This window comes from Phoxinus phoxinus (genome assembly GCF_949152265.1).
Source record: "Phoxinus phoxinus genome assembly, chromosome: 13".
In the NCBI taxonomy this organism is placed as follows: Eukaryota; Metazoa; Chordata; class Actinopteri; order Cypriniformes; family Leuciscidae; genus Phoxinus; species Phoxinus phoxinus.
In genome coordinates this window covers 24257092-24276915 of record NC_136888.1, presented here as the reverse complement: position 1 = coordinate 24276915, position 19824 = coordinate 24257092, and the positions used below count along the sequence as shown (strand labels likewise).

At 38.6% G+C, this 19824-nt stretch overlaps 1 protein-coding gene across 1 annotated transcript in view; it reads left to right on the top strand.

The window, feature by feature from the left end:
- The window catches only part of ush2a (Usher syndrome 2A (autosomal recessive, mild)), a 207058-nt gene that overhangs the window by 84259 nt on the left and 102975 nt on the right, over nucleotides 1-19824 (top strand). Inside the window, exons 33-38 of the mRNA XM_079632841.1 lie at nucleotides 2113-2272; nucleotides 8290-8452; nucleotides 9345-9492; nucleotides 11345-11496; nucleotides 12330-12477; nucleotides 19196-19384. Coding sequence (XP_079488967.1) covers nucleotides 2113-2272; nucleotides 8290-8452; nucleotides 9345-9492; nucleotides 11345-11496; nucleotides 12330-12477; nucleotides 19196-19384 — 960 coding nt within the window. The remainder of the gene's footprint in view (nucleotides 1-2112; nucleotides 2273-8289; nucleotides 8453-9344; nucleotides 9493-11344; nucleotides 11497-12329; nucleotides 12478-19195; nucleotides 19385-19824) is intronic.

Below are 19824 nucleotides of genomic sequence, written 5' to 3'. Positions count from 1 at the left end.
TGAGTTTGTGTGAAGAGCCATAAAACCTTCAGAGGCACCGCACCGGGGTCTCCGTTTACATCTCCTTCCTTTTGATCAGCCTGAGCTTCTCTCCTGAATGGCTAAAGATATGCCTGACTACATATGTATTACAACCCCAAGCCAAAGCAGAAAATGTACCGAAGGCTTTGAGGGCATTTCTCAGAAGACACGTTGTGCAGCAGGATGTTATTTTCAGTCTGCTCGACGGGGTATCCCATATTTATTGTGGGTCGTTGTAAAGGCAGAGGTCTGATGTGATAAGAAGCTATGGAGCACTGCATTGCTGCGGCTGGCGTCCCCTCCCCTTCACCCCGCCACGCGCAAACCCGGGGATTCCAATTTCTTTCAGGATATCTTAGCTCAGCTTCCAAGCTGCCCCCGCTGTGATTTTGGAATATCTCACCTTTTTTTATTCCTCCTTCCTTGACTGTAAACTGCTGTCAGGCGCTTCAAGGAGAGATCCTCCTTCCCGTCAAGAGGAGCCTTTGAAACGCACCGCTCATCGCCAGTGTTTGCGACTCTGGTTTCCCAGTACAAATGATTAACAAATGATTCCAGCCACGTGGAAAGCACGCGAGGAAGGGAAAGCCAGGAGCTCGCTGATCATCACAGCAACCTAAAGAAGCCAAACATGTAAAAATACTGCAGTATGACAGATTAGATCACAGCTTTCAGGTCTTATTAGAATTGCCTGAAGTGGTTGATCTTTGTAGGTTAGTGTCAACATTTACAGAGCTGGAATACAGATGCCAACTAAAGATAATGCAATCACACTTTCTCTTTACAATTTCAGATACACTTTTTTTTTAACAAGGATTTGAAGGATATAATATTATGGTAACATTACATAAACTCCCAATTACACGTTTAAATTTGTTTCACATTTTACAGATCATTTGCTTCAAACTGCTAATTTGTCAATTCATTTTTGAATGTTTTTTTTATATTATTTTGTTATTATTATGTTGCGCTTGCCCTGTGAAGCAATATAAACTTATTTAAATATAATTTCATTTCATTTCATTTCATTTAAAGCTGCAGTCCGGCACATTTTTGGGTTTAAAAATATCAAAAAAGACATTTTTGAAAAAAAACGTAACCAGCCAGTGTTCAAAACGATCTGCTTGCCTTACCTCGATTCAAAACGGTAAGCTTGTAATAATAATTTTAATTCCAGTGGTACTGGTGGATTTCCGCGGGAATTTCGAGCATGTCTTTGCGTCATTACATCACTTCTGTACACATAGAGAAGGAGTCCCCAGCTAGCGTGTGTGGATGATGGAGGTGGAGATTTAGCTTAGCACTTGGTATGGCGGATCCCGAAAGTTTTAAAGCGACAATCACCAGTGACAACTGGAGATTCACCAGTTGTAAAACCCAAAGACTTCGGACTTCAGAGTGGCTACAGAAAAAATATATTGTTCACGTTTTGACGTGATATAAGCAATCGTTAGATTTAATCAGCATGATATAGCTACTGCAATGCTTCCCCCCACCCCCCGAATTTGGTCAGAACAAAAGTGAATGTTACTTACTTGTTCAGATAAGATTTCCCGATGAAAATTCTAATGTTGACACTTTCAAAAAGTATACTCTGACATTGCTGGTGACAGTACAGTATCCACAGCGACGCGGCAGCGACAAGTTCTCCTCAATACATTGTGTTCATCCGCGCTGTTTCATGCCGATTTACTACCCACGCACAGTTAATAATTCCGCGAATAACTGCAATTGCAGATTTCGAACAGAGATGGCGACAAAGAGGAAAAACGACGGACTGCAGCTTTAAATAACTACTAACTTACAACTAGGTTAAAAGTTAGAAAATGTTTTAAAAGTTCACCCAAACCAAACAGCTGAACTCTACCAGCACATTAAACCTATTTTATCAAAATTAAGACTGAATAATACTTTTCTGTGGAATAAGCATCACATTATAATGTTATAATTCATTCTTAGCCAGTCTAATTGTATTGTAAATTGTAAATATATATATTTATCAATTTCTTCCTTTTTTCACTGTCTTTTTTCTCTCTCTCTTTGCTTCCTTTCTTCACCCCCCCCCCCCCCCCTCTCTCTCTCTCCCTCCAGGTGTTGGTGTGTTCACTCCTCATAAGTTGCTGTTGAGTGCCTGTACTGAGGCAGGATGCACCAACACTTCCCAGGTCACCCTGTTCACAGGTCAGTTGCCCCCCACACATGTTGAGCCACCCATCCTGACCGTACTGGATGCCCGCAGTATCCACATACAGTGAGTATTGAAAAATAATCTTTTGAGTGAAATATTTTGCCTTTGGGACAATACTTTTAATAGTATTATCATAAATGCAATTATACATGTTCTTATGCATGGATTGTTTTCCAAGACTATGAGTTTTATTTATTTATCTTTTCTACAGTTTTTAGAAAAAAAAAAAAAAAAAACATTCCACCCTCACTAGGTCCCGTCCTTGGACGGCACGCACACATGCGCGCTAACGAGGCATGGACAGGAGTGAAGGTGGTTGTTCTCACCTTTTAGATGACAATGTTTTATCAGAGAGATACGCTAATGAGGTGACGGACATTTGCTCTCTGTAAGAGGACGAAACACATCTCAGGTCTCGTTATTCCTCACCATTATACTAAAACTAAGCTCCGCATGTCAAACCGTAACCCTCTGAAGATGCAATATAACCCTGTTTAAAAAAAAAAGTGGTCACCACAAAAATCTCACACTAGAGCGATTTATCTGACCAACCCGTATGTCAAATTTGAGAAGCTGTCCCTATCCACCGCATGGGTGCATTAATCAACTGAGTGTTTTCCATATAATCATAAAGTACGCCCCTTCCGCCAGTCATGCCATTGGCTGTTTGTCCTTATTGTCTTTGCGTGTCCTCTGGCTGCAGTTGAGCGACCAGGGGAACGGAGCAATGGAGCAGGCCTTGATTTAGGAGCTAATGCTCAACTCCTGCACCCACACTGGACCATCTCATTGGACTGTATGAAAACGCACAGTCCGACCTTCTTCCGGCCTGTTTAGCATGCAGAAATTTATCCAGCGTTTGACCCCCGCCGCTTGACTTAGAGAGAGAGAGAGAGAGAGAGAGGGGGGAGTCTACAGAAGATTCTTCCCAGCAACCTGCACCCCAGGCCTATAGCAATCTATGTGAAAGCCTTTAGAGGTTCATCTTCAGCTGCCCCATCTCCATCACTTAAGAAGTATCCGGAGAGGGCACCATGCCACACAACAACGTGAGGGGACAAGGAGAGAATAGAAAGAGAGAACTATAAGGGAGTTAAGGGGCAATGGGGAAACTGAACTTATGTACACTTTATTTTAGGCCAAGAGAGATGACAGAAGCGCTCCGGCGCATTTCCCATCAGAAAGAAAATGTCATCACTTTACTGAATGATCACAGGTGGGGAGAGAGCGAGAAGGAGAAGGCCACGAGGAGAATATATATTTTGAGCTGTCACCTACAGTACACCGTGGTAAAACCCACCACCAGTTCACTGCCATCAGAAAGTGCCGATTAAATTACTCAAACCACCCCACCTCACCCCACCGGGCTGCCCGAGTAGGCCTGTAATAACTGGAGAGAGAGCTTTCTGTTAGCATTCACATTCATCTCAATGGAATTTTAACAGAAGCACGTGATTTGGAATCTGCCATCTTTGCTTAACGGTGCTCAGGATGTTTTGTCCAATCTACTGAGTTGTAAAAATGACTAATTAATCTGGAGGCACAGGTAAATGTTGTCATGACAATTGTGATTGACATGTGGATAGTCCCAAACCCTTCACTAGCAATTATCTTGAGCTGTGATGCCATGCTTTTATATAGAATCTGGCCTTCAAAAGAAATGAATAGGCTACTTTTATTCAGCAAGGATGGTATTCAAAAAGTGATGGTAAAGGCATTTAATGTTATAAAATGTAATAATCAAATTATTTTTAAATGTTAAAAAAATAATATATATATATATATATATATATATATATATATATATATATATATATATATATATATATATATACCGGTATATCAGGGGTGGAACGGTATGTATTCGTATTGAACCGAATCACGTCACGGTTCGGTGCATGAATTTACACGGAGAATACACGGTATAAAAATAAATAAAACTCGCGTGCAAATTAATGAATGTAATGCAGAACTACTGTTAGATACGCGGGTTCTTTACAGGTTCTTTATGGACACCTAATCTGTAGCCCCGCCTTAAGCTAGGTTTGTTTATACTTTCGCCTGCCTCCGCAGCGCGAGCCTCCGATGACTGCGCGCGCGCCTCCCATTTACTTCGCGCTCGCCGGTGTTAACATACTATTCTTTGAAACGTCATGGTGCGACTCGGTGTAATTGTCCTAAACCATCAGGAATCCGCGGCGAGAAGAAGTAAGGTACATTCGTGAATGTTTATTTTAGTACACTTTAGTAGGCCTACACCAAAACCACACTACAAAAGAATCGTGTATTCCCTGTGACATTAGAGAAAAAAATGGATATGAGAACGTTACTACAACTAAATTAACGTTACATATTTAAATATTTTGTTTTGTGAACCTTTTTATAAAACATGGCCATTTATTTTTATTTAAAGAGCTTACGTCTGCTATTGTAGGCTCATTTTGTTAATGTAAGCAACTCATTTAGAGCCGGTGCTGTGAGATGTAAGTTACGTTACATGCTCGGCCAGATTCTGCTCGAAGTCGTACATCTTCGGATGCGGAGCCGCGAGCGCTGTTACAAAAAAAGCCGTGCACTGCACACCGCCACAGTGTTGCGCACATAGACATCATGTCTCTATATAATATCTATGGTTGCGCGCACCCAACGCGCACACCCACACCGCTATGATGACATTTTTGCCGCGCGCACCTTCGCGCTCGTTCGTCCGCACATGAATAATATATGCTGTATTTTCAGTTTTATGGTTGATTGTCTTATTTTGTTTACAAGTTACAGATGGAGTCTGGAGATGATGTGGGGTACTTGTTTACTGTTTACATCTTACTTTACACATTCAGGGCAGGCTGTTGCAGCTGCTGAGACTGTACACTAGGTGGTACTGACTGACATTCACAATAAAAAAAAAATCATTTTTGTTTTGCTTTTCACTCCATTGTACCGAACTCGTACCGAACCGTGATGTCTGAACCGAGGTATGAACCGAAGCGTGACTTCTGTGTACCGTTCCACCCCTAATATATATTTATATTTAATATTAATGCTGTTCTTTTGAACGTTCTACTCATTAAAGAATCCTAAAAAAAGTATCACAAAAATCACAAGTTTTCAACATTGATAATAATAAGACATGTTTACTGAGCACTAAATCAGCAAAATAGAACGATTGCTGAGGGATCATGTGACAATATATTAAAATAAATAGAAAAAAATACAAATTACTGTTTTACTGTATTTTGGCTAAATAAATGCAGCCTTGGTGAGCATAACAGACCTCTTTCATAAACATAAAAAACTTTTTTTCTTTTTTTTTTTTACTTTAAAGCAGTTGTCAATGTAGGAAGATGTTTGCGTGGTGTAGTTACAGCATCTACCAGCAGGGGTTGATGGGGACCAAGTTAACTAGCAAAACCTTGACCCCTTGGCCACAACATTCCCTGTTTCTTATCTTCGGCAGTGTGGCAGCCTACCTCAACAGCCTTCATTCGATTATGCTCATTTCAGGCATTGAGGAAGAAAAAAAAAATACAAGCCCTTGCTTTTTATTCTCCTGCTACCTCTGTATTAATGGCAGTGGAGAGCTTGTGATCTCTGTAAGCCATTTATTAAAAAGATGTATATGACCCAATTTGTCTCATCACCGATTTTCATAACTTCATTATGTATCTGCTCTATCCTGATGGCAGCGCCTCAGAGGGAAACTCACCTTATTTATTGTCTTCATCCGCCAAGAGGGGGAAATGGTTATTGCTTTATTTCCATTGGATATTTCAATTTGAATGGGACGGGAAGCTGCAATGATGATAGAGGGAGAATGAGAGAGAGAGAGAGAGAAAGGGAGAGAGAGAGAGAGAGAAAGGGAGGGAGAGAGAGAGAGAGAGAGAGAGAGAGAGTGAGAGAGAGAGAGAGGGGAGAGAGGGAGAGAGAGGTTCGGGGGGGGGGAGTCAGCATTGTAATTTGACATTACAGATGATATCTCTCTCCCTCTCTCTTTTTTTCTCTCAGGGTCTAATTGTGGATACAGTGCCTTTGAAAGGTATTGCCTTGTTAGCAGAATCGTAATAGGAGAGGGTGAAGGATCATATGTGTTCAATACTCTTTTGTTGTGTTGCGATTTGCCTGTGAGAAAGGTTGCGAGACCCCGGACTGCAGGATATGCACAAACCGAATATCAGCAGAAACACGCTGCGTGAAAGTATACGGCACCTTGAATAAATGAGAATAAGAGAGAGAGAGAGAGAGAGAGAAAATCCTCTCAATACGACATTAACTCCTCACCACCTTTACAGTGAATAAAAACGGTTCAAATTTGCAAATGTTTATGTTGTTCTGACAGAACCAAAATTATGCCAGTTATAGTGCAGTTTTTTTTAACTTCATTGCATTGCCAAAAAAATTTATTGTACATGCATACAAGGTTAAAATAATGTAAATAAATAAAAGGCAACAATGTACAAGTGTTAAGTAAATATTATTATTATTATGTTAATATTATGTTAAAAAAATGTTTTACACTGACACCATTTTAGCTTTATTGGTTTATTAGCCTACAGTATATGTTATTTTGGATTATACCAACAATTTGCTCAAAAGTTTTTTTTTTTTTTTTGCTTAACTCAAGTATTACAATTGATTAAACTGCCATATTATTAATAATATAACCAACCGCTTATCAATTATACTGATAAGCGGACATTATAAATACAAATTATAATGTCTTAATGGCCGTTGTCGTTTGCCATTTAAAATGCAATTTAATTTAAGCCTAAACTGAATTAATCACAATAATGAATAAAGTCACCTGCGGGTGTGTTTGCTCCATGTAGACCAGGAGGCCCTTATGAGCTTTGTACTAAATTAAGGAAACAAAGAGGTGAGAAACATCAGGTCAAACTCATTGTAGACGCTTGATGATTCCTCTCATCACACAGGAGGTTACTGTCCTATTTCCCTCTTTAAACAACATAGATGATTTAAGATCATGTCTCAGTCTTGACACCATTACCTTCAAAAGGGACATTGTCTCCTCTAGTCGTTGAACTCGTCATTTGAGGATTCAGTACTAAATAAGTAACTTCAATGTTTTCTTTTCTCTTTTTCTTTTCATTGGTATGTTTCTTACCTTGTGTATCTAACTTATATTTGATTTATGGATTAATATGAAATATATAAGAATAAAATCTACCATAGTCTCTTTATTTTTCTTGTTTACGTTTTAATTGACTGGTATATAATAAGATTTGAAATTTACAGTGCATCACCCATATTGACATAATTTTTTTCTCCCTTAAACTCCCTTTAACTTACTAACTATAAACTATTCCATTAAAAAAAATGATCATAATCAACTTTTCCAGAAATTAATTCAAGGAAAAGTTGGTCTCTTTTTTTAATTACTTTATTTTTTAATTAAGGGTTGTTAGTAGACAACTGTCTTATACTGCCAACCCTTGAATTTTGTTTGGTAAACCACTGTTAATTAAAACATTTTAAGATTTGATATTTTTGTAGCAATAAACAATGAACTATAGAATATCTTCACAAGCTTGAACACAGGGCTAGTAATGTCGATTAATAAACCATGTACCAGATAGAATGTTTAAAAACGTACTTTTTATAATCACCAAACCGGAAAATACATATGAAAATGATGCATTAAAAGTCAAAAACTATAAAATTGCCTAAAAGTATTTAATGAACAAGAAAATACGCACAAAGGTGAAGAAAGGAAATGGCCAGTCTCTTCCTCTTTGAGTTTTTCATTTCGCTTCTCAGACGTCCTGTGCGATTCTGTCTTTCAGATCCCTCAGTAGATAGCAGTGTCCTCTGTTCTAAATTTAGCAATGAGAAAGTCAAGCTACAGAGTGAAACGCTCACCCACCAGGCTTTCCTATTTTTGTCCGCACATCCTCGGACAGAGTCATCGTGATCATGCTTATTAGACTCTGTCCGGGTTCTGGGTGGTCCACTGGTTTACCTGCCGCTGCCGCTGCTGGGCGTACATACGGCTCTCACGGGGGGGAAGTACAGGGGTCATGTGACAGGATATCAGACTGTGTTTTGTCTCTGGTGTTCTTTAGGTGGGCTGCTCCAATGGAGGTGAACGGCCTGCTGGAGTTCTACACGCTGTACCAGTCCGCCTTAGGAGAGGAGCTGGTCGTCATCTATAACAGCTCTGAGCTTTTTGAGGATTATACAGTGCGGAACCTCATCCCGGGATCCACCTACCGGTTTCAGATAGCAGTGCGTTCCTGCTCACCCGTTTCACCACACACGCACACGCACGCACATACATACACACAAACACACACACACACACACACACACACACACATACACACACAAATGATAAAAAAATGGCTCAAGATGCTGAATATCATGTCATTGTGACTTTCATTTCATTTTGCCTTTTAAATTTATTAGAATGTAAGCTAATGTGGCTTTTTTAAAAAGTCATTTTGAAAATTGTGCTAATTGAAACCTGAAACCTTCATTACTCACTGATTCGGATCTAACAACATATCATACCTGTCTAAGATTTTTATTTTAATTTCATATTATTTTTTATTTCAAGAAACTTGTAATCATTTAAATTTTAACAAAATATAAAGATAAATTAAGTAATTGTGTATTATTTATACACCAGTTATAAATGTCCAGATGAAACGGCTATTATTATTATTTATTTATTTTTGGTTATTTCTGTGCTGATTTTTGGAATTCTAAATTTGAACATGGTAAAATGTGTTAACGTCACCATACAGAATTAAAATGTTCTTACTGCCCGTTTTTTATATTATTTACACTGATTTGGTTCGGACAACATATATCGATCATCGAGAGTTTTTCTTTTTAATTTGGTTTAACCTTTTTTATTGAAATACATTTTATAATCATTTAAATTATTAGACAATATTAAAATACATTTTGATTATGTATTTATGTAGTGTTTACTAATTAAGCCTAGATGGAATCTGCTGACTTTTTTCCCTTCTGAATTTAAGGGAACATCTCAAAATTCCCATGATAAAATGATCAAATGTGACAATCTTCTACTTTATTATATACGTAGCCAAATGTTTTTGTTAAAAATTGCACTTTTTGTTTGTTTTGTTTATGACCTTTTGACCCGCAGGCGTGCACGGGAGGTGGATGCACCCTCAGTGACCCCGGCGTGGCCCACACTGAAGAGAGTTCACCGGAGGAAGTACCTGCCCCCAACATTCTGTCACTCTCCCCACATTCCCTCAATGTGTCCTGGACCCCCCCTCTCAAGCCCAACGGTGAGTGGGGTTAAAACTAGTGCCTGGCAAAGGTGAATTCATATTCCAAATGGCCGTTTAGTTAAGGGTGCTTCATGTTTAATGATGGGTTAGCACATAGAGAAGGGGACAGGAAAAGAGGAGCACTTTGTGTGGCGGTGCGACTGGGAGAGTGTGGTAGAGCGAGAGAGAGCGAGACGGAGGAAAGGAGGGTGCTGTGTTTTAAGTGGATGAAAAGTGCTCCCTTTTGACTGATGCTGTGAACTGCAGCTTTAGCAGTGGCTGTCAGGGGCGCAGCAGCAGGTTCATTCACTCAGCCTGAGCACCGGATGGGGGACAACGCTTCGGCCCTTGGGTTCGAGAGCAGATGCAGATTAGGAAAAGTGCTTCTAGAATTCAATTCTTTATGCATTTTAGGGAACGTTGATTACCATGTGCGTGAAAATCAATCGTATTTAGTATCTGACTAAATCATTTTGCTTTATATAAAGAAAAGCTTTAGTTTACATGGTACAAAAAAATTTTGAAGGATATTTATTTATTAAATAAGTCCACATTTAGGAGTCATTTAGTAAACTTTTTTTTTTATTGTTTTGATTTTGAAAGGCAAAATTATTTATTTTTAATATATGATTTAATTTTATCTATTAATTAATTAATTACAATATGATTTTTTAAGTGAGGGGTGGGTTAAGGGAGTTAAAAGGGCCTTAATATGTTCTGACATATTCCGATATGAAAATAGTTTTCAGCTATTGTGTTTTGAAAACGATTAATTCCACCTCTTAATCATGTGCAGATATGTACTGTAATTTTGGTCCAGTAAGTAATCCAAATAAATAAATGTATTTGTTATTACAGCGTTAAATAAGATACGATTAAGCAGGGCACACTTGATTGAACACTGTAAATTATATTGCATTAATTATACATTTTTGAAACATGGTACATTTTGAGGAGTGTTCAAAGTCTTCCACATTTTTGAATACTGAAAAAAAATAACTTAGTCTTGTCTAAATGTTAATAAGCATTACATACAAACAACATTTAAATAAAAAATACAATACAAATATAGTTTAATGATATTATTTGCACGATTCAAAACAATGAATCTGCGCTGAATTAAATACACAATCTGAAAAGTATGGATGAAATCTCTTTTTACAATGATTACAGAAAATGCATAGTTTATTAGATTTTATTATTTAATGTATTATCCATCTCAAGACCTACTTAGTGTATCATTAAACAACTATTGCCAATTTTATTTCATTTAATATTTGTTCATGTTTTGGGTTAGTTAAAGCCCAGTGTGTTTGTTTCTATCTATTTCTTTGTGCATTGGGCCAAGCTGAATTGTCCTCCTTTTAACTGACCGGTCCATCTTGAGGGGTGTGTCCTGTGAGCAGCTATAAAGAGAGCAGGAGCAGTATACGGCTGTGTTTACATGTTTTACAGCACTCTTTCCCTAATGGCCGGCTTTAACAGAGGGCTTTAAACAAAATGGCCAGTTTACACCAGGGCATGTGAGGAAATCAGTGGAGCAAACAGTGTTTGGGTATTAAAACGTGTCCTGGAATAAAGCTTTGTGATGGAGGGGCGATTTCAGCCTTCATTGCAGAAGTACAGTGAATGCCGCAAGTTCTTCTTGACTTTCAGCCATTAATGAAATTATTTTATTTTGGCTGATGTTTAGATAATTTCTTTAAAGACAATATGTGTTTGATATTGACTGTAGTTGTTATTTTTTGCACTGTTAGGATATCTATCGCATTTTTTTAATTATATGAGAGGTTTACATGTCGAGCACAACCTGTATTCCCATGTATGCTATCGCACATATGCTAAAAGTGTATTAATTTCCTCCACAAAGGTGTGATTAGCAGCTATGGTCTTTGGATGGATGGCACGCTGGTGCAGAATTCGTCCCTGATGGGCTTTGAGGTCGGTGATCTGTCCCCATGGAGCCTCCACAGCTTCCGTGTGCAGGCCTGCACGGCTCAGGGCTGCGCTCTGGGGCCCCTGGTGAGAGTCCACCACATTTACATTATGTTAATTCCTCCTCTGCGTGTCAGATGGCAGCTCAACATCATAAAGGTGATCGATTCACTCTGTTCAATAAAGCACCTTCTGCTCACGCTTGACATTTGGTATAAATGCCACTCTGGGCTGGTTACTGCTTTGATGGGCTATATTTGGGCATTTTTCCAATATGTGTGCAATATTTAGTCAAATGGCCAGTTCTGCGGACACAGCAAAAGTTGGAACAAGCAGCGAGAGGTTGAGTGGCTGTGGTGTCAGGCTAAGATGTATCCGATCATTTAGTGGACAGATGGTGGGGGAAAAAGTGCCGGCTGTGAATTTTTATTTTTATTTTTTCCCCCCTGTTTTTCAAATTAAAATAATACCACTTAAATGTTACATGCTTAACATATGGATTTAAAGCAAGTTTAATAAAAATGTTTAGTTCTGGCAATGTGAATTGTCTCTTCAACCTACACTACAGTTTAAAAGTGTTGCTCTCTAAGGCTATATTTATTTGATCAAAAATGTATTTATATATAATATAATATAATATATTACATTTATTTGATAAAAAAAAGAGTAATATTGTAAAATACTATTAAAATTTAAAACAACTTTTCTATTTTAATATTTACTATGTAATTGATTCCATTTTGTGATCAACCTTTAAATGTTTTGTTTTGCATATTTTGCTATTGTAATGTCAGTAGAGAAAAGCTTAATTATTTCAGACAAATGATTACTTTTTAATGAATGTAGACAAGTTATTTTTAAGTCAAACTAAATGCTTAGCCCTAGTTTTATGCAGTCACTTTCTCTCTTTCTGTTGTCAGGTGGAAAGCAGGACTTTAGAGATGCCTCCCATTGGTCAGGTGACCCTGTATGTGTTCAGCGAGACGCCACATTCAGTGCGAGCCAAGTGGGATGCCCCAGCTAAGCCCAACGGCAACCTGACCTACACAGTCCTCTTCACCGGGCCAGGTAAATCAAACTTAACTGCTCCCCCTCACACCTTCACACCCTCCTTCAGTTCCTCAGAGTAAACGCAACACTGCCTCCCTGCGTGCTGCCTCTGCTCCTTATATTGACTTCTACTGGTTTCCCTTTGTTTGTTTACAAACAAAAATGTTGAAAGTTCAGCGAACCTTAGCACAGCCTGCCTACGCAGTAATGGGCTTAAATGAATTGTTGTCGGCCTCCATTTTGCTCAGGCTGACTGCCGTGTGCAATCGCAGGCCGGAAGAGGCTTTGGGAGGACACCCGCACTCATCATGCGCTCTTCTCCTCTCGTTTCTCACGAGATGAGAGCGGACAGGTTTGTTAAAAAAGCGTAATGGCACGTTCAAAAGGAATCTCCCACTGCTCACCAACCTGATCTCCGCTGCAGCTTCCCTTATGCTGGTTAGAGGATAAACGCTTGTTGTAATGAGAGGGTGAGGTGCAAACACACATTCTCTATGTAAATCTGTCAAGATCATGAAGCAGCTAGGTTCACATTGTACTGTATGTACTAAACATGCATTCTTACTGTCTATGCCACTGCATATATAGCTTTATTTTGGGCTGTTGCCTAGTGGTTAGTGCATAATGAGCCGTGGCGCTCATGCAAGTGACAAGTTCGAATCCAGCTTGCAACATTTAATACATTACCATTTAAAGGTTTGGGTTTAGTAAGATATATATATATATGTTTTAAATAAATTAATATTTTTATTATGCATGGATGCATTTAATTGAGCAAAAGTGACCGTAAAGACATTTATAATGTACAGGTGAAACTCGAAAAAAGTGCAGAAGTTTATTTATTTCAGTAATTCAACTGGTGATTCAATTCAAGGTGAAACTAATATATTATATAGACGCATTACATGCAAAGTGAGATATTTCAAGTCTTTATTTGTTATAATTTTGATGAATATGGCTCATAGCTTATGAAAACCTTTTCACAATATTTTAATTTTGAATTTGGGGTTTTCATAAACTGTAAGCCATATTCATCAAAATTATAAGAAATAAAGGCTTGAAATATCTCACTTTGCATGTAATGAGTCTATATAATATATTAGTTTCACCTTTTAAGTTGAATTACTGAAATAAATGAACTTTTGCACAATATAAAAATTTTCACCTGTAAAAAGTAAAAAAAAAAAAAAAAAAAAGTAAAAAAAAAAATCTATTTCAAATAATTGCTTTTCTTTTGAACTTTCTATTCATCAAAGAATCTTTTTTGAGAACCAATCAGCATATTAGAATGATTTATGAAAGATCATGTGACACTGAAGACTGGAGCAATGGCTGCTGAAAATTCAGATTTGTCATGACAGTAGTAAATTGCCTTTATACATATATATAAACATTTTTTTGATTAAGTAAATGCTGCCTTGGGGAGCATAAGAGACTTCTTTTAACAACATTAGAAAATCGATCTAAACTTTTGATTGGTATTTGGTAGTTTATATTTAAAATAGCAACCAAACCTTTTCCATTTATTGCTCCATAGGTTTGATTTGATCTATTTTCAAGATTCAATTTGCATTCATATACAGTGTACTGTCAGTATGTGAATGAATTGGGTATAATTTTCAACCCTGTGTCCCCCATTCTTTATTGCACATATCCTTCTGGTAGGCATCCAAAACTCTGTGTATTCCTGGTCAAAGTCCAGCCAGTCTCAGATGAAAAGAGTGACCTGCACCTCTATGTGTCAGCACTTCTTTTTGTCTGCCAGGCCAATAGAATAGATTGTCTCTCTCCATTAATCAAGAGTTCATCTGTACAGCTTACAGATTCTACACATTTAATCCTGCCAACAGGCCTGCGTGTGCATATTACAGTATGTGTGTTTCACTAGTCTACCTAAATGAATACTTTGACATTTTTATACAGCATAATCGTCCACGATCAGCAAATTATAACCCTTAATGTGCTTGTTTGTAATAACAGAAAACAAAAGAGAAACAGAGGTTGATTCACAGACTGCCATATTACTCTGTCAGCGTGTAATTAAGCTGAGCTCACCTGATTGGTAATATTTGTGGGAGATCGCTTACAAAGCAATCAGCCGGCCACTTTGATGGACTCAGGCCTTACCGTGTATATACTTCTACTGCTTGTATGGAAAAAATAAGAATCAAATTTGTCAGAGATTTGCCATTCAGCTGTTGTTAGTTTTTTTTCTGTGCGCAATTGACTTGTATACTGCTGAATATGTAACTTAATACATCAGCAGTTTGCTGTGGATGCTCTCGATTTGCAGTTAATCTGAGGTAGTGTGCAAAATATTTTATTAGTAGTAGTTTTATTATTATATTTTCTATTGAATTAAATTGGTTTATTTCGACGATTACGTTTCATTGTGTCTTAGAAAAGGTTAAGACGCTTGTGATTCAGATGTTCTGAAATGATTTTTTTTTTTCAGTCTTTGTTTTGGGAAATGAATAGTTCTAACATGACGGCAACACACTTCATATGGTGGATATCTTGGTAACGTTGGGGGGGGGGGGGGGGGGGTAGTTTTCTAAATAGAAAATAGGCATACATTTAAAAAAAATGTATTTGCCTAATCTATTTTATTAACATATTTCAAATCATCAGGACAATCAGACATCAACGGTTACATAAAGTTTGCTATTTGCTATTATTTCTGTAAAATGTATCTGCATGCGGCCCTTCTCCTCTTCATACAGTCCCATGGATATATACACTAGATGTCGCCTTGGGGTTCTAAGCATGCGTCAAAACCGCCGCCATCTTGGAACAGGGGTCTTGTCATAGGAAGTAACTAGGTAACGTTGCTATCGCCGCCTGTACTTCGAATTCATTGATGATGCCGGACTTTTGTGCTGCGTATGGATGTTCACACGAACGAAATCTGAGCTAGGAAGAATGTTTAAAAAAAAATTTGTTTTTTTTTTTCTCTGGACTCAATGATAAATACATGTCTGAACGTTGGAATGAACCCAAACAAACTAGAAAATCGCATTCATAACGATTTATGGTGATTTTATTTCTGTTAGACCTTTGCCTACATTGACGCTGATGCATTAAAGAGAAGGGGCTCCCCTGTTCCATGATGGCGGCTCTATTGACGCATTCGTTCCAATGAACTTCCGTAGCCAAGGCGACATCTAGTGTTTATATCTATGATACAGTCCCTGGTCAAGCATGTTACTTTTTGGGGAAACTGTATCTTGTACTGAAGTAATGTATCAGATTGCCACTTTGATGGACACAGGCCTTACTTTGTTTACTTTGCACTGGCTACCACTTACGGCTTGCATCAAGTTCAAGACATTGATGCTTGCATATAGAACAGTCACGGGCTCTGCACCTTCTTGGAGAGGCACAACATCACTTTCCAAAACGTTTTCGTGGAATGATCTTTCCAAACCTATCCGGAATGCCGAATCCCTGACAATATTCAAGAAACGGCTGAAAACTCATCTCTTCTGTCAGCACTTAACTGCATCCTGCTTAAAAACAAATAAAAATGCCCCATATGCTTTCACTATTCCTTAATCTCTCCCTCTTCTAGCTTGAACTATTCTAAACTATGTCTGAAACTTTGAATTGCCAGCACTCCTTGTGTTTATTGCCTCTTTATGATAAATCGCTTGTTGTGTTCCTCATTTGTAAGTCGCTTTGGATAAAAGCGTCTGCTAAATGAATAACTGTCAATGCACTTCTGTTGCTCATATAAATAATACCATTGCCATTCAGCCGTTGTTTTCTTCCGTTGTGTCATTGAGTACTTTTACTGCTGAATCCGAAACTTAATATAGCAGCGGTTTGCTATGGATCCTCAGCTTGCAGGCCAATCTGAGGTAGTGTGCAGCCCAGCAAACGCCGACCCGACTTAAAAGTAGCAATCTGACAAGCAGGACGAGCAGCTTACGGACTCAAGATTGTAATCTCCTAGTACAAGCAGATGGAAGTGACCTCTCACAAAGGCAGCCACGTCCCCCCTCTCATAGAGCAAGAGCTTTGAAGTATTCTTCTGAGCAGAGAGAGCAAGATTATGATGTGCAGGGGGATTGATTTGAGAGAGTGAGATCACCGCCAGTGGACTCTTCCAACCCAACTCCTGTTTTCCCTTTGCTGTCCCACGCAATTTCGTGCGCATTTGTTGTTGCTGTTTTTACAACGCTACCTCTGATAGAGATGATAGCTTACGCTGAGGTAGTGAAGCATGAAGTAGTATTTTTATGCTTTTTCTTGGCTTCTTTGATTATATCATTGGCTCCAGAGGGTTCGGCACTGTTTATTTTTGTATTATTGTGGAGTGTGCATTTCGAGAGGGAGGGATTGTTCACACCAAGCTAGCAGGGTCAGATCCACAGGCGTCTCTCTCTCTCTCTGTCTTTTGTGCCAGGAGAGAAAGAGTTTAAGCGATTTCTCCCAGTGGATTGCTGGAGAATTTATCGGCGGGTGGCTGGCTATCACAGATTAAGGGAAATGTCGATCAGTAATGACCCCTCTACATGTTAGTATTGCAGTAAAGCCAAGCTTTTATGTCAAAAAAATCGGAGTGGGGGCTATTACACATGACAGGGGTGATCAAGGGACTGTGGACCGAGGCTAGCATTATTAAATATTGACTACTCCTGTGATTTATGTAGAGCTTCAGGGAAAAAGTGACTTTTTAACCGTTATATATTCTTTAGTCTCCAAACCCTACCATTTATCTCTTCGTGGAAATAAAGTGTGTGTTGGCTGCATATTTCTTACTCCCAGTTGAAAAAGGCAGAAAAAACTCTTAAAAAATGAGACTGCAATTCGTTTTATAAACCGCCAAAAGCGGAATAGGTAAATTGGAAGCAATTATAAGATTTGACTAAAAAAAGGCTGAGCTAGTTGTAGATGACAGAGAATGATTCTTTGAGGGCATAGAACTCAGATAAATTAATTTTGCTTGTTTATTTTTGCTTAAACAAGTAATTTTGTTAAGTTCTGTTTTTTCTTCTTTTTTTCTTCTTTCATTTGCACAATAATTTAAAACGTCAGCTGAAGACTGAAGCAATGGAGGAGAGATACATTTGTGGCTTCCAGTCATTGGGGTACTTCATGCCTATTGATTTCTTTATGATGCTGCATTTAGAAGCCTTTAGATGGGGAAAGGGTGGAGGTTATGGACTTACACACACGCCTCACTTCTTCCTCTTCCCGTGAAGGTAGAAGTCTATCTGGTCCAGAGGAGAGGTGAGAACTTGGGGGAATTAATTCCCTTTTAATTTGCAAGCAGGGCCGTATATCCTGCGGTCGATTGCATTACAGTAAGTGGTGGTGGCTGGGGACTTGGAGGCTTGGCTCTTGACCTCTTGGTTAATGTGCACACATGCATTGGTCTGACTGCACACATTACAGCCAATGGGTGGGAGTGTTGAAGAGATGTGTTTAAATTTCTGCAATGGTAATTCTATAATGGTAGGTTGAAATTGTGGTGACTTTTTTAGCATGTACTATTGTTCATGTTGTGATGTAATGGCAGGAGCAACAGATTTTCTTACGAATTGTGACCTACAAGTGAAACGGATTATTGAAGAAAAAAAAGAAGTGATTCTGTTCATTGGTAGTTGATTGGATGTAGGCAGATCCGAATCTTAAGTTATGATATTTTTATTTAAACCCTAACCCATCAAAATAAGATCAAAAACATGCATTTAGAAAGTAGACTAGGTGGATTTCCATTTAATTTCCTTCATTCCCCATGTGAAATGTGTAATTTGCCAATGATGATTACCAAACATAAATGCAAAAACAATGACTCTTTTTAACTATCATTTGCTATTCGCCAAACAAGTAGATAGCACCACCCCAAACTCATGCCATTGGTTCAGCCAGTGTTGCTGTTGTCAGGCTGACTGGAATGGTCAAACAAAGCAATGTTTTGCTTCAGAGAGACAGTGTTTATAGGTATGTACAGGTAAATATATTTCTGTGTGTGTGTGTGTGTGTGTGTGTGTGTGTGTGTGTGTGTGTGTGTGTGTGTGTGTCTTGTTTGGATTGTGAATTTGAAAGGGCAAACACATTTCTCTTGGGGAAATTTTAGAATCCTTTCATTGCGTTTTATTTCGATAATACTTATTACGGCTAAGTATGTGGGCATCTCGGTTATTTTTAATGGATTTTCTTTGTTTCCTTTTTTTAATACAGCTCTTTATAAGGCTTTTACCAGATTGACAATATGCTCACTCAGTTTTTTTTTCTGCCATTATTTATAAAATTGTATTTCTATTTTTGCCGCTATTTTTTTTTCTCTCTGTGGATCCGGCTTCCTGTGTGTTGAATCAATGTCTGAGCTGGCAGAGCAATCAATCCCCATTTCTGGATTAAGACCCAGACAGCCAAAGCCTGGGCTTCCCTGTGTCAGCAGGGCACTGCGGTTCACACACACACACAAAGTGCAGAGTGTCCAGCATCCTCTCAGTCTAAAAAGGGTCAGTCTGCTTAAAAGTTTTTTTTTTTTTAAAGAAATATAACATTACTCTAATTTATAAGATACATTTGATCTGTGAACCATAATACCCATGTATCATGCTGACACCTCGCTGTCAATGATCCAAGAAAATTGGATCTGTATTTGGGAGCTTATTGGCAAAGTGATCATCATCCAAGTTCCTGAAGTTGTCCACAGGTCAGCGTGGCTCTGATCCTTTGATGGGGCTTTGTGGATGTTAAATTGTGTCTCTGTGTGTTCCAGGTCAGAACTTCAGCAGTTTCGAAACACCAGAGACAGAGACGAGAGAGCTGCTCAGCACTGGTAAAGAAGGCCAGTGGGTTTCCATAGGAGGACTGCTGCCGTATTCTAATTACACCGTGCTGGTGAAGGCCTGCAACAGTCAGGGCTGTGTAGAGAGCTCTCCCACCAGCGTCTCTCTCCCACCAGGAGGTCAGTACCAAACACAGCTTTCTGTAATGCCACAACGTTGATTATATGTACCCTTAATTTAAAGTTTGGAACTTTGCGTATCCACAGAGAATTGTTATTGTAGAAACCACTTGCTTGCTTGAATAATAAATAGTAGATAGAAATAGTAGAGACTGACACGACGAAAAATACTTAGGAAGAGAAAGCGGAAGTGGGATCAGGACATGTTGCAGGCCAGACTCGAACCCGTGTCACTAGTATGAGCATCACGGCTCAGCATATCTGTAGCATACAGTATGTGCCATATATGTGGCAAGTGTTGCACCTTGTCTCTTTTCCTTTTTTATAGGTGACAAAAATGAAACTATTAGATAATGAAATATGAAATAGGAGTCGGTTGGAAGTTATGGAATCTAAATGATCCTCAGAAATCTCATAAACTCCACTGGCTGAAACGTCAA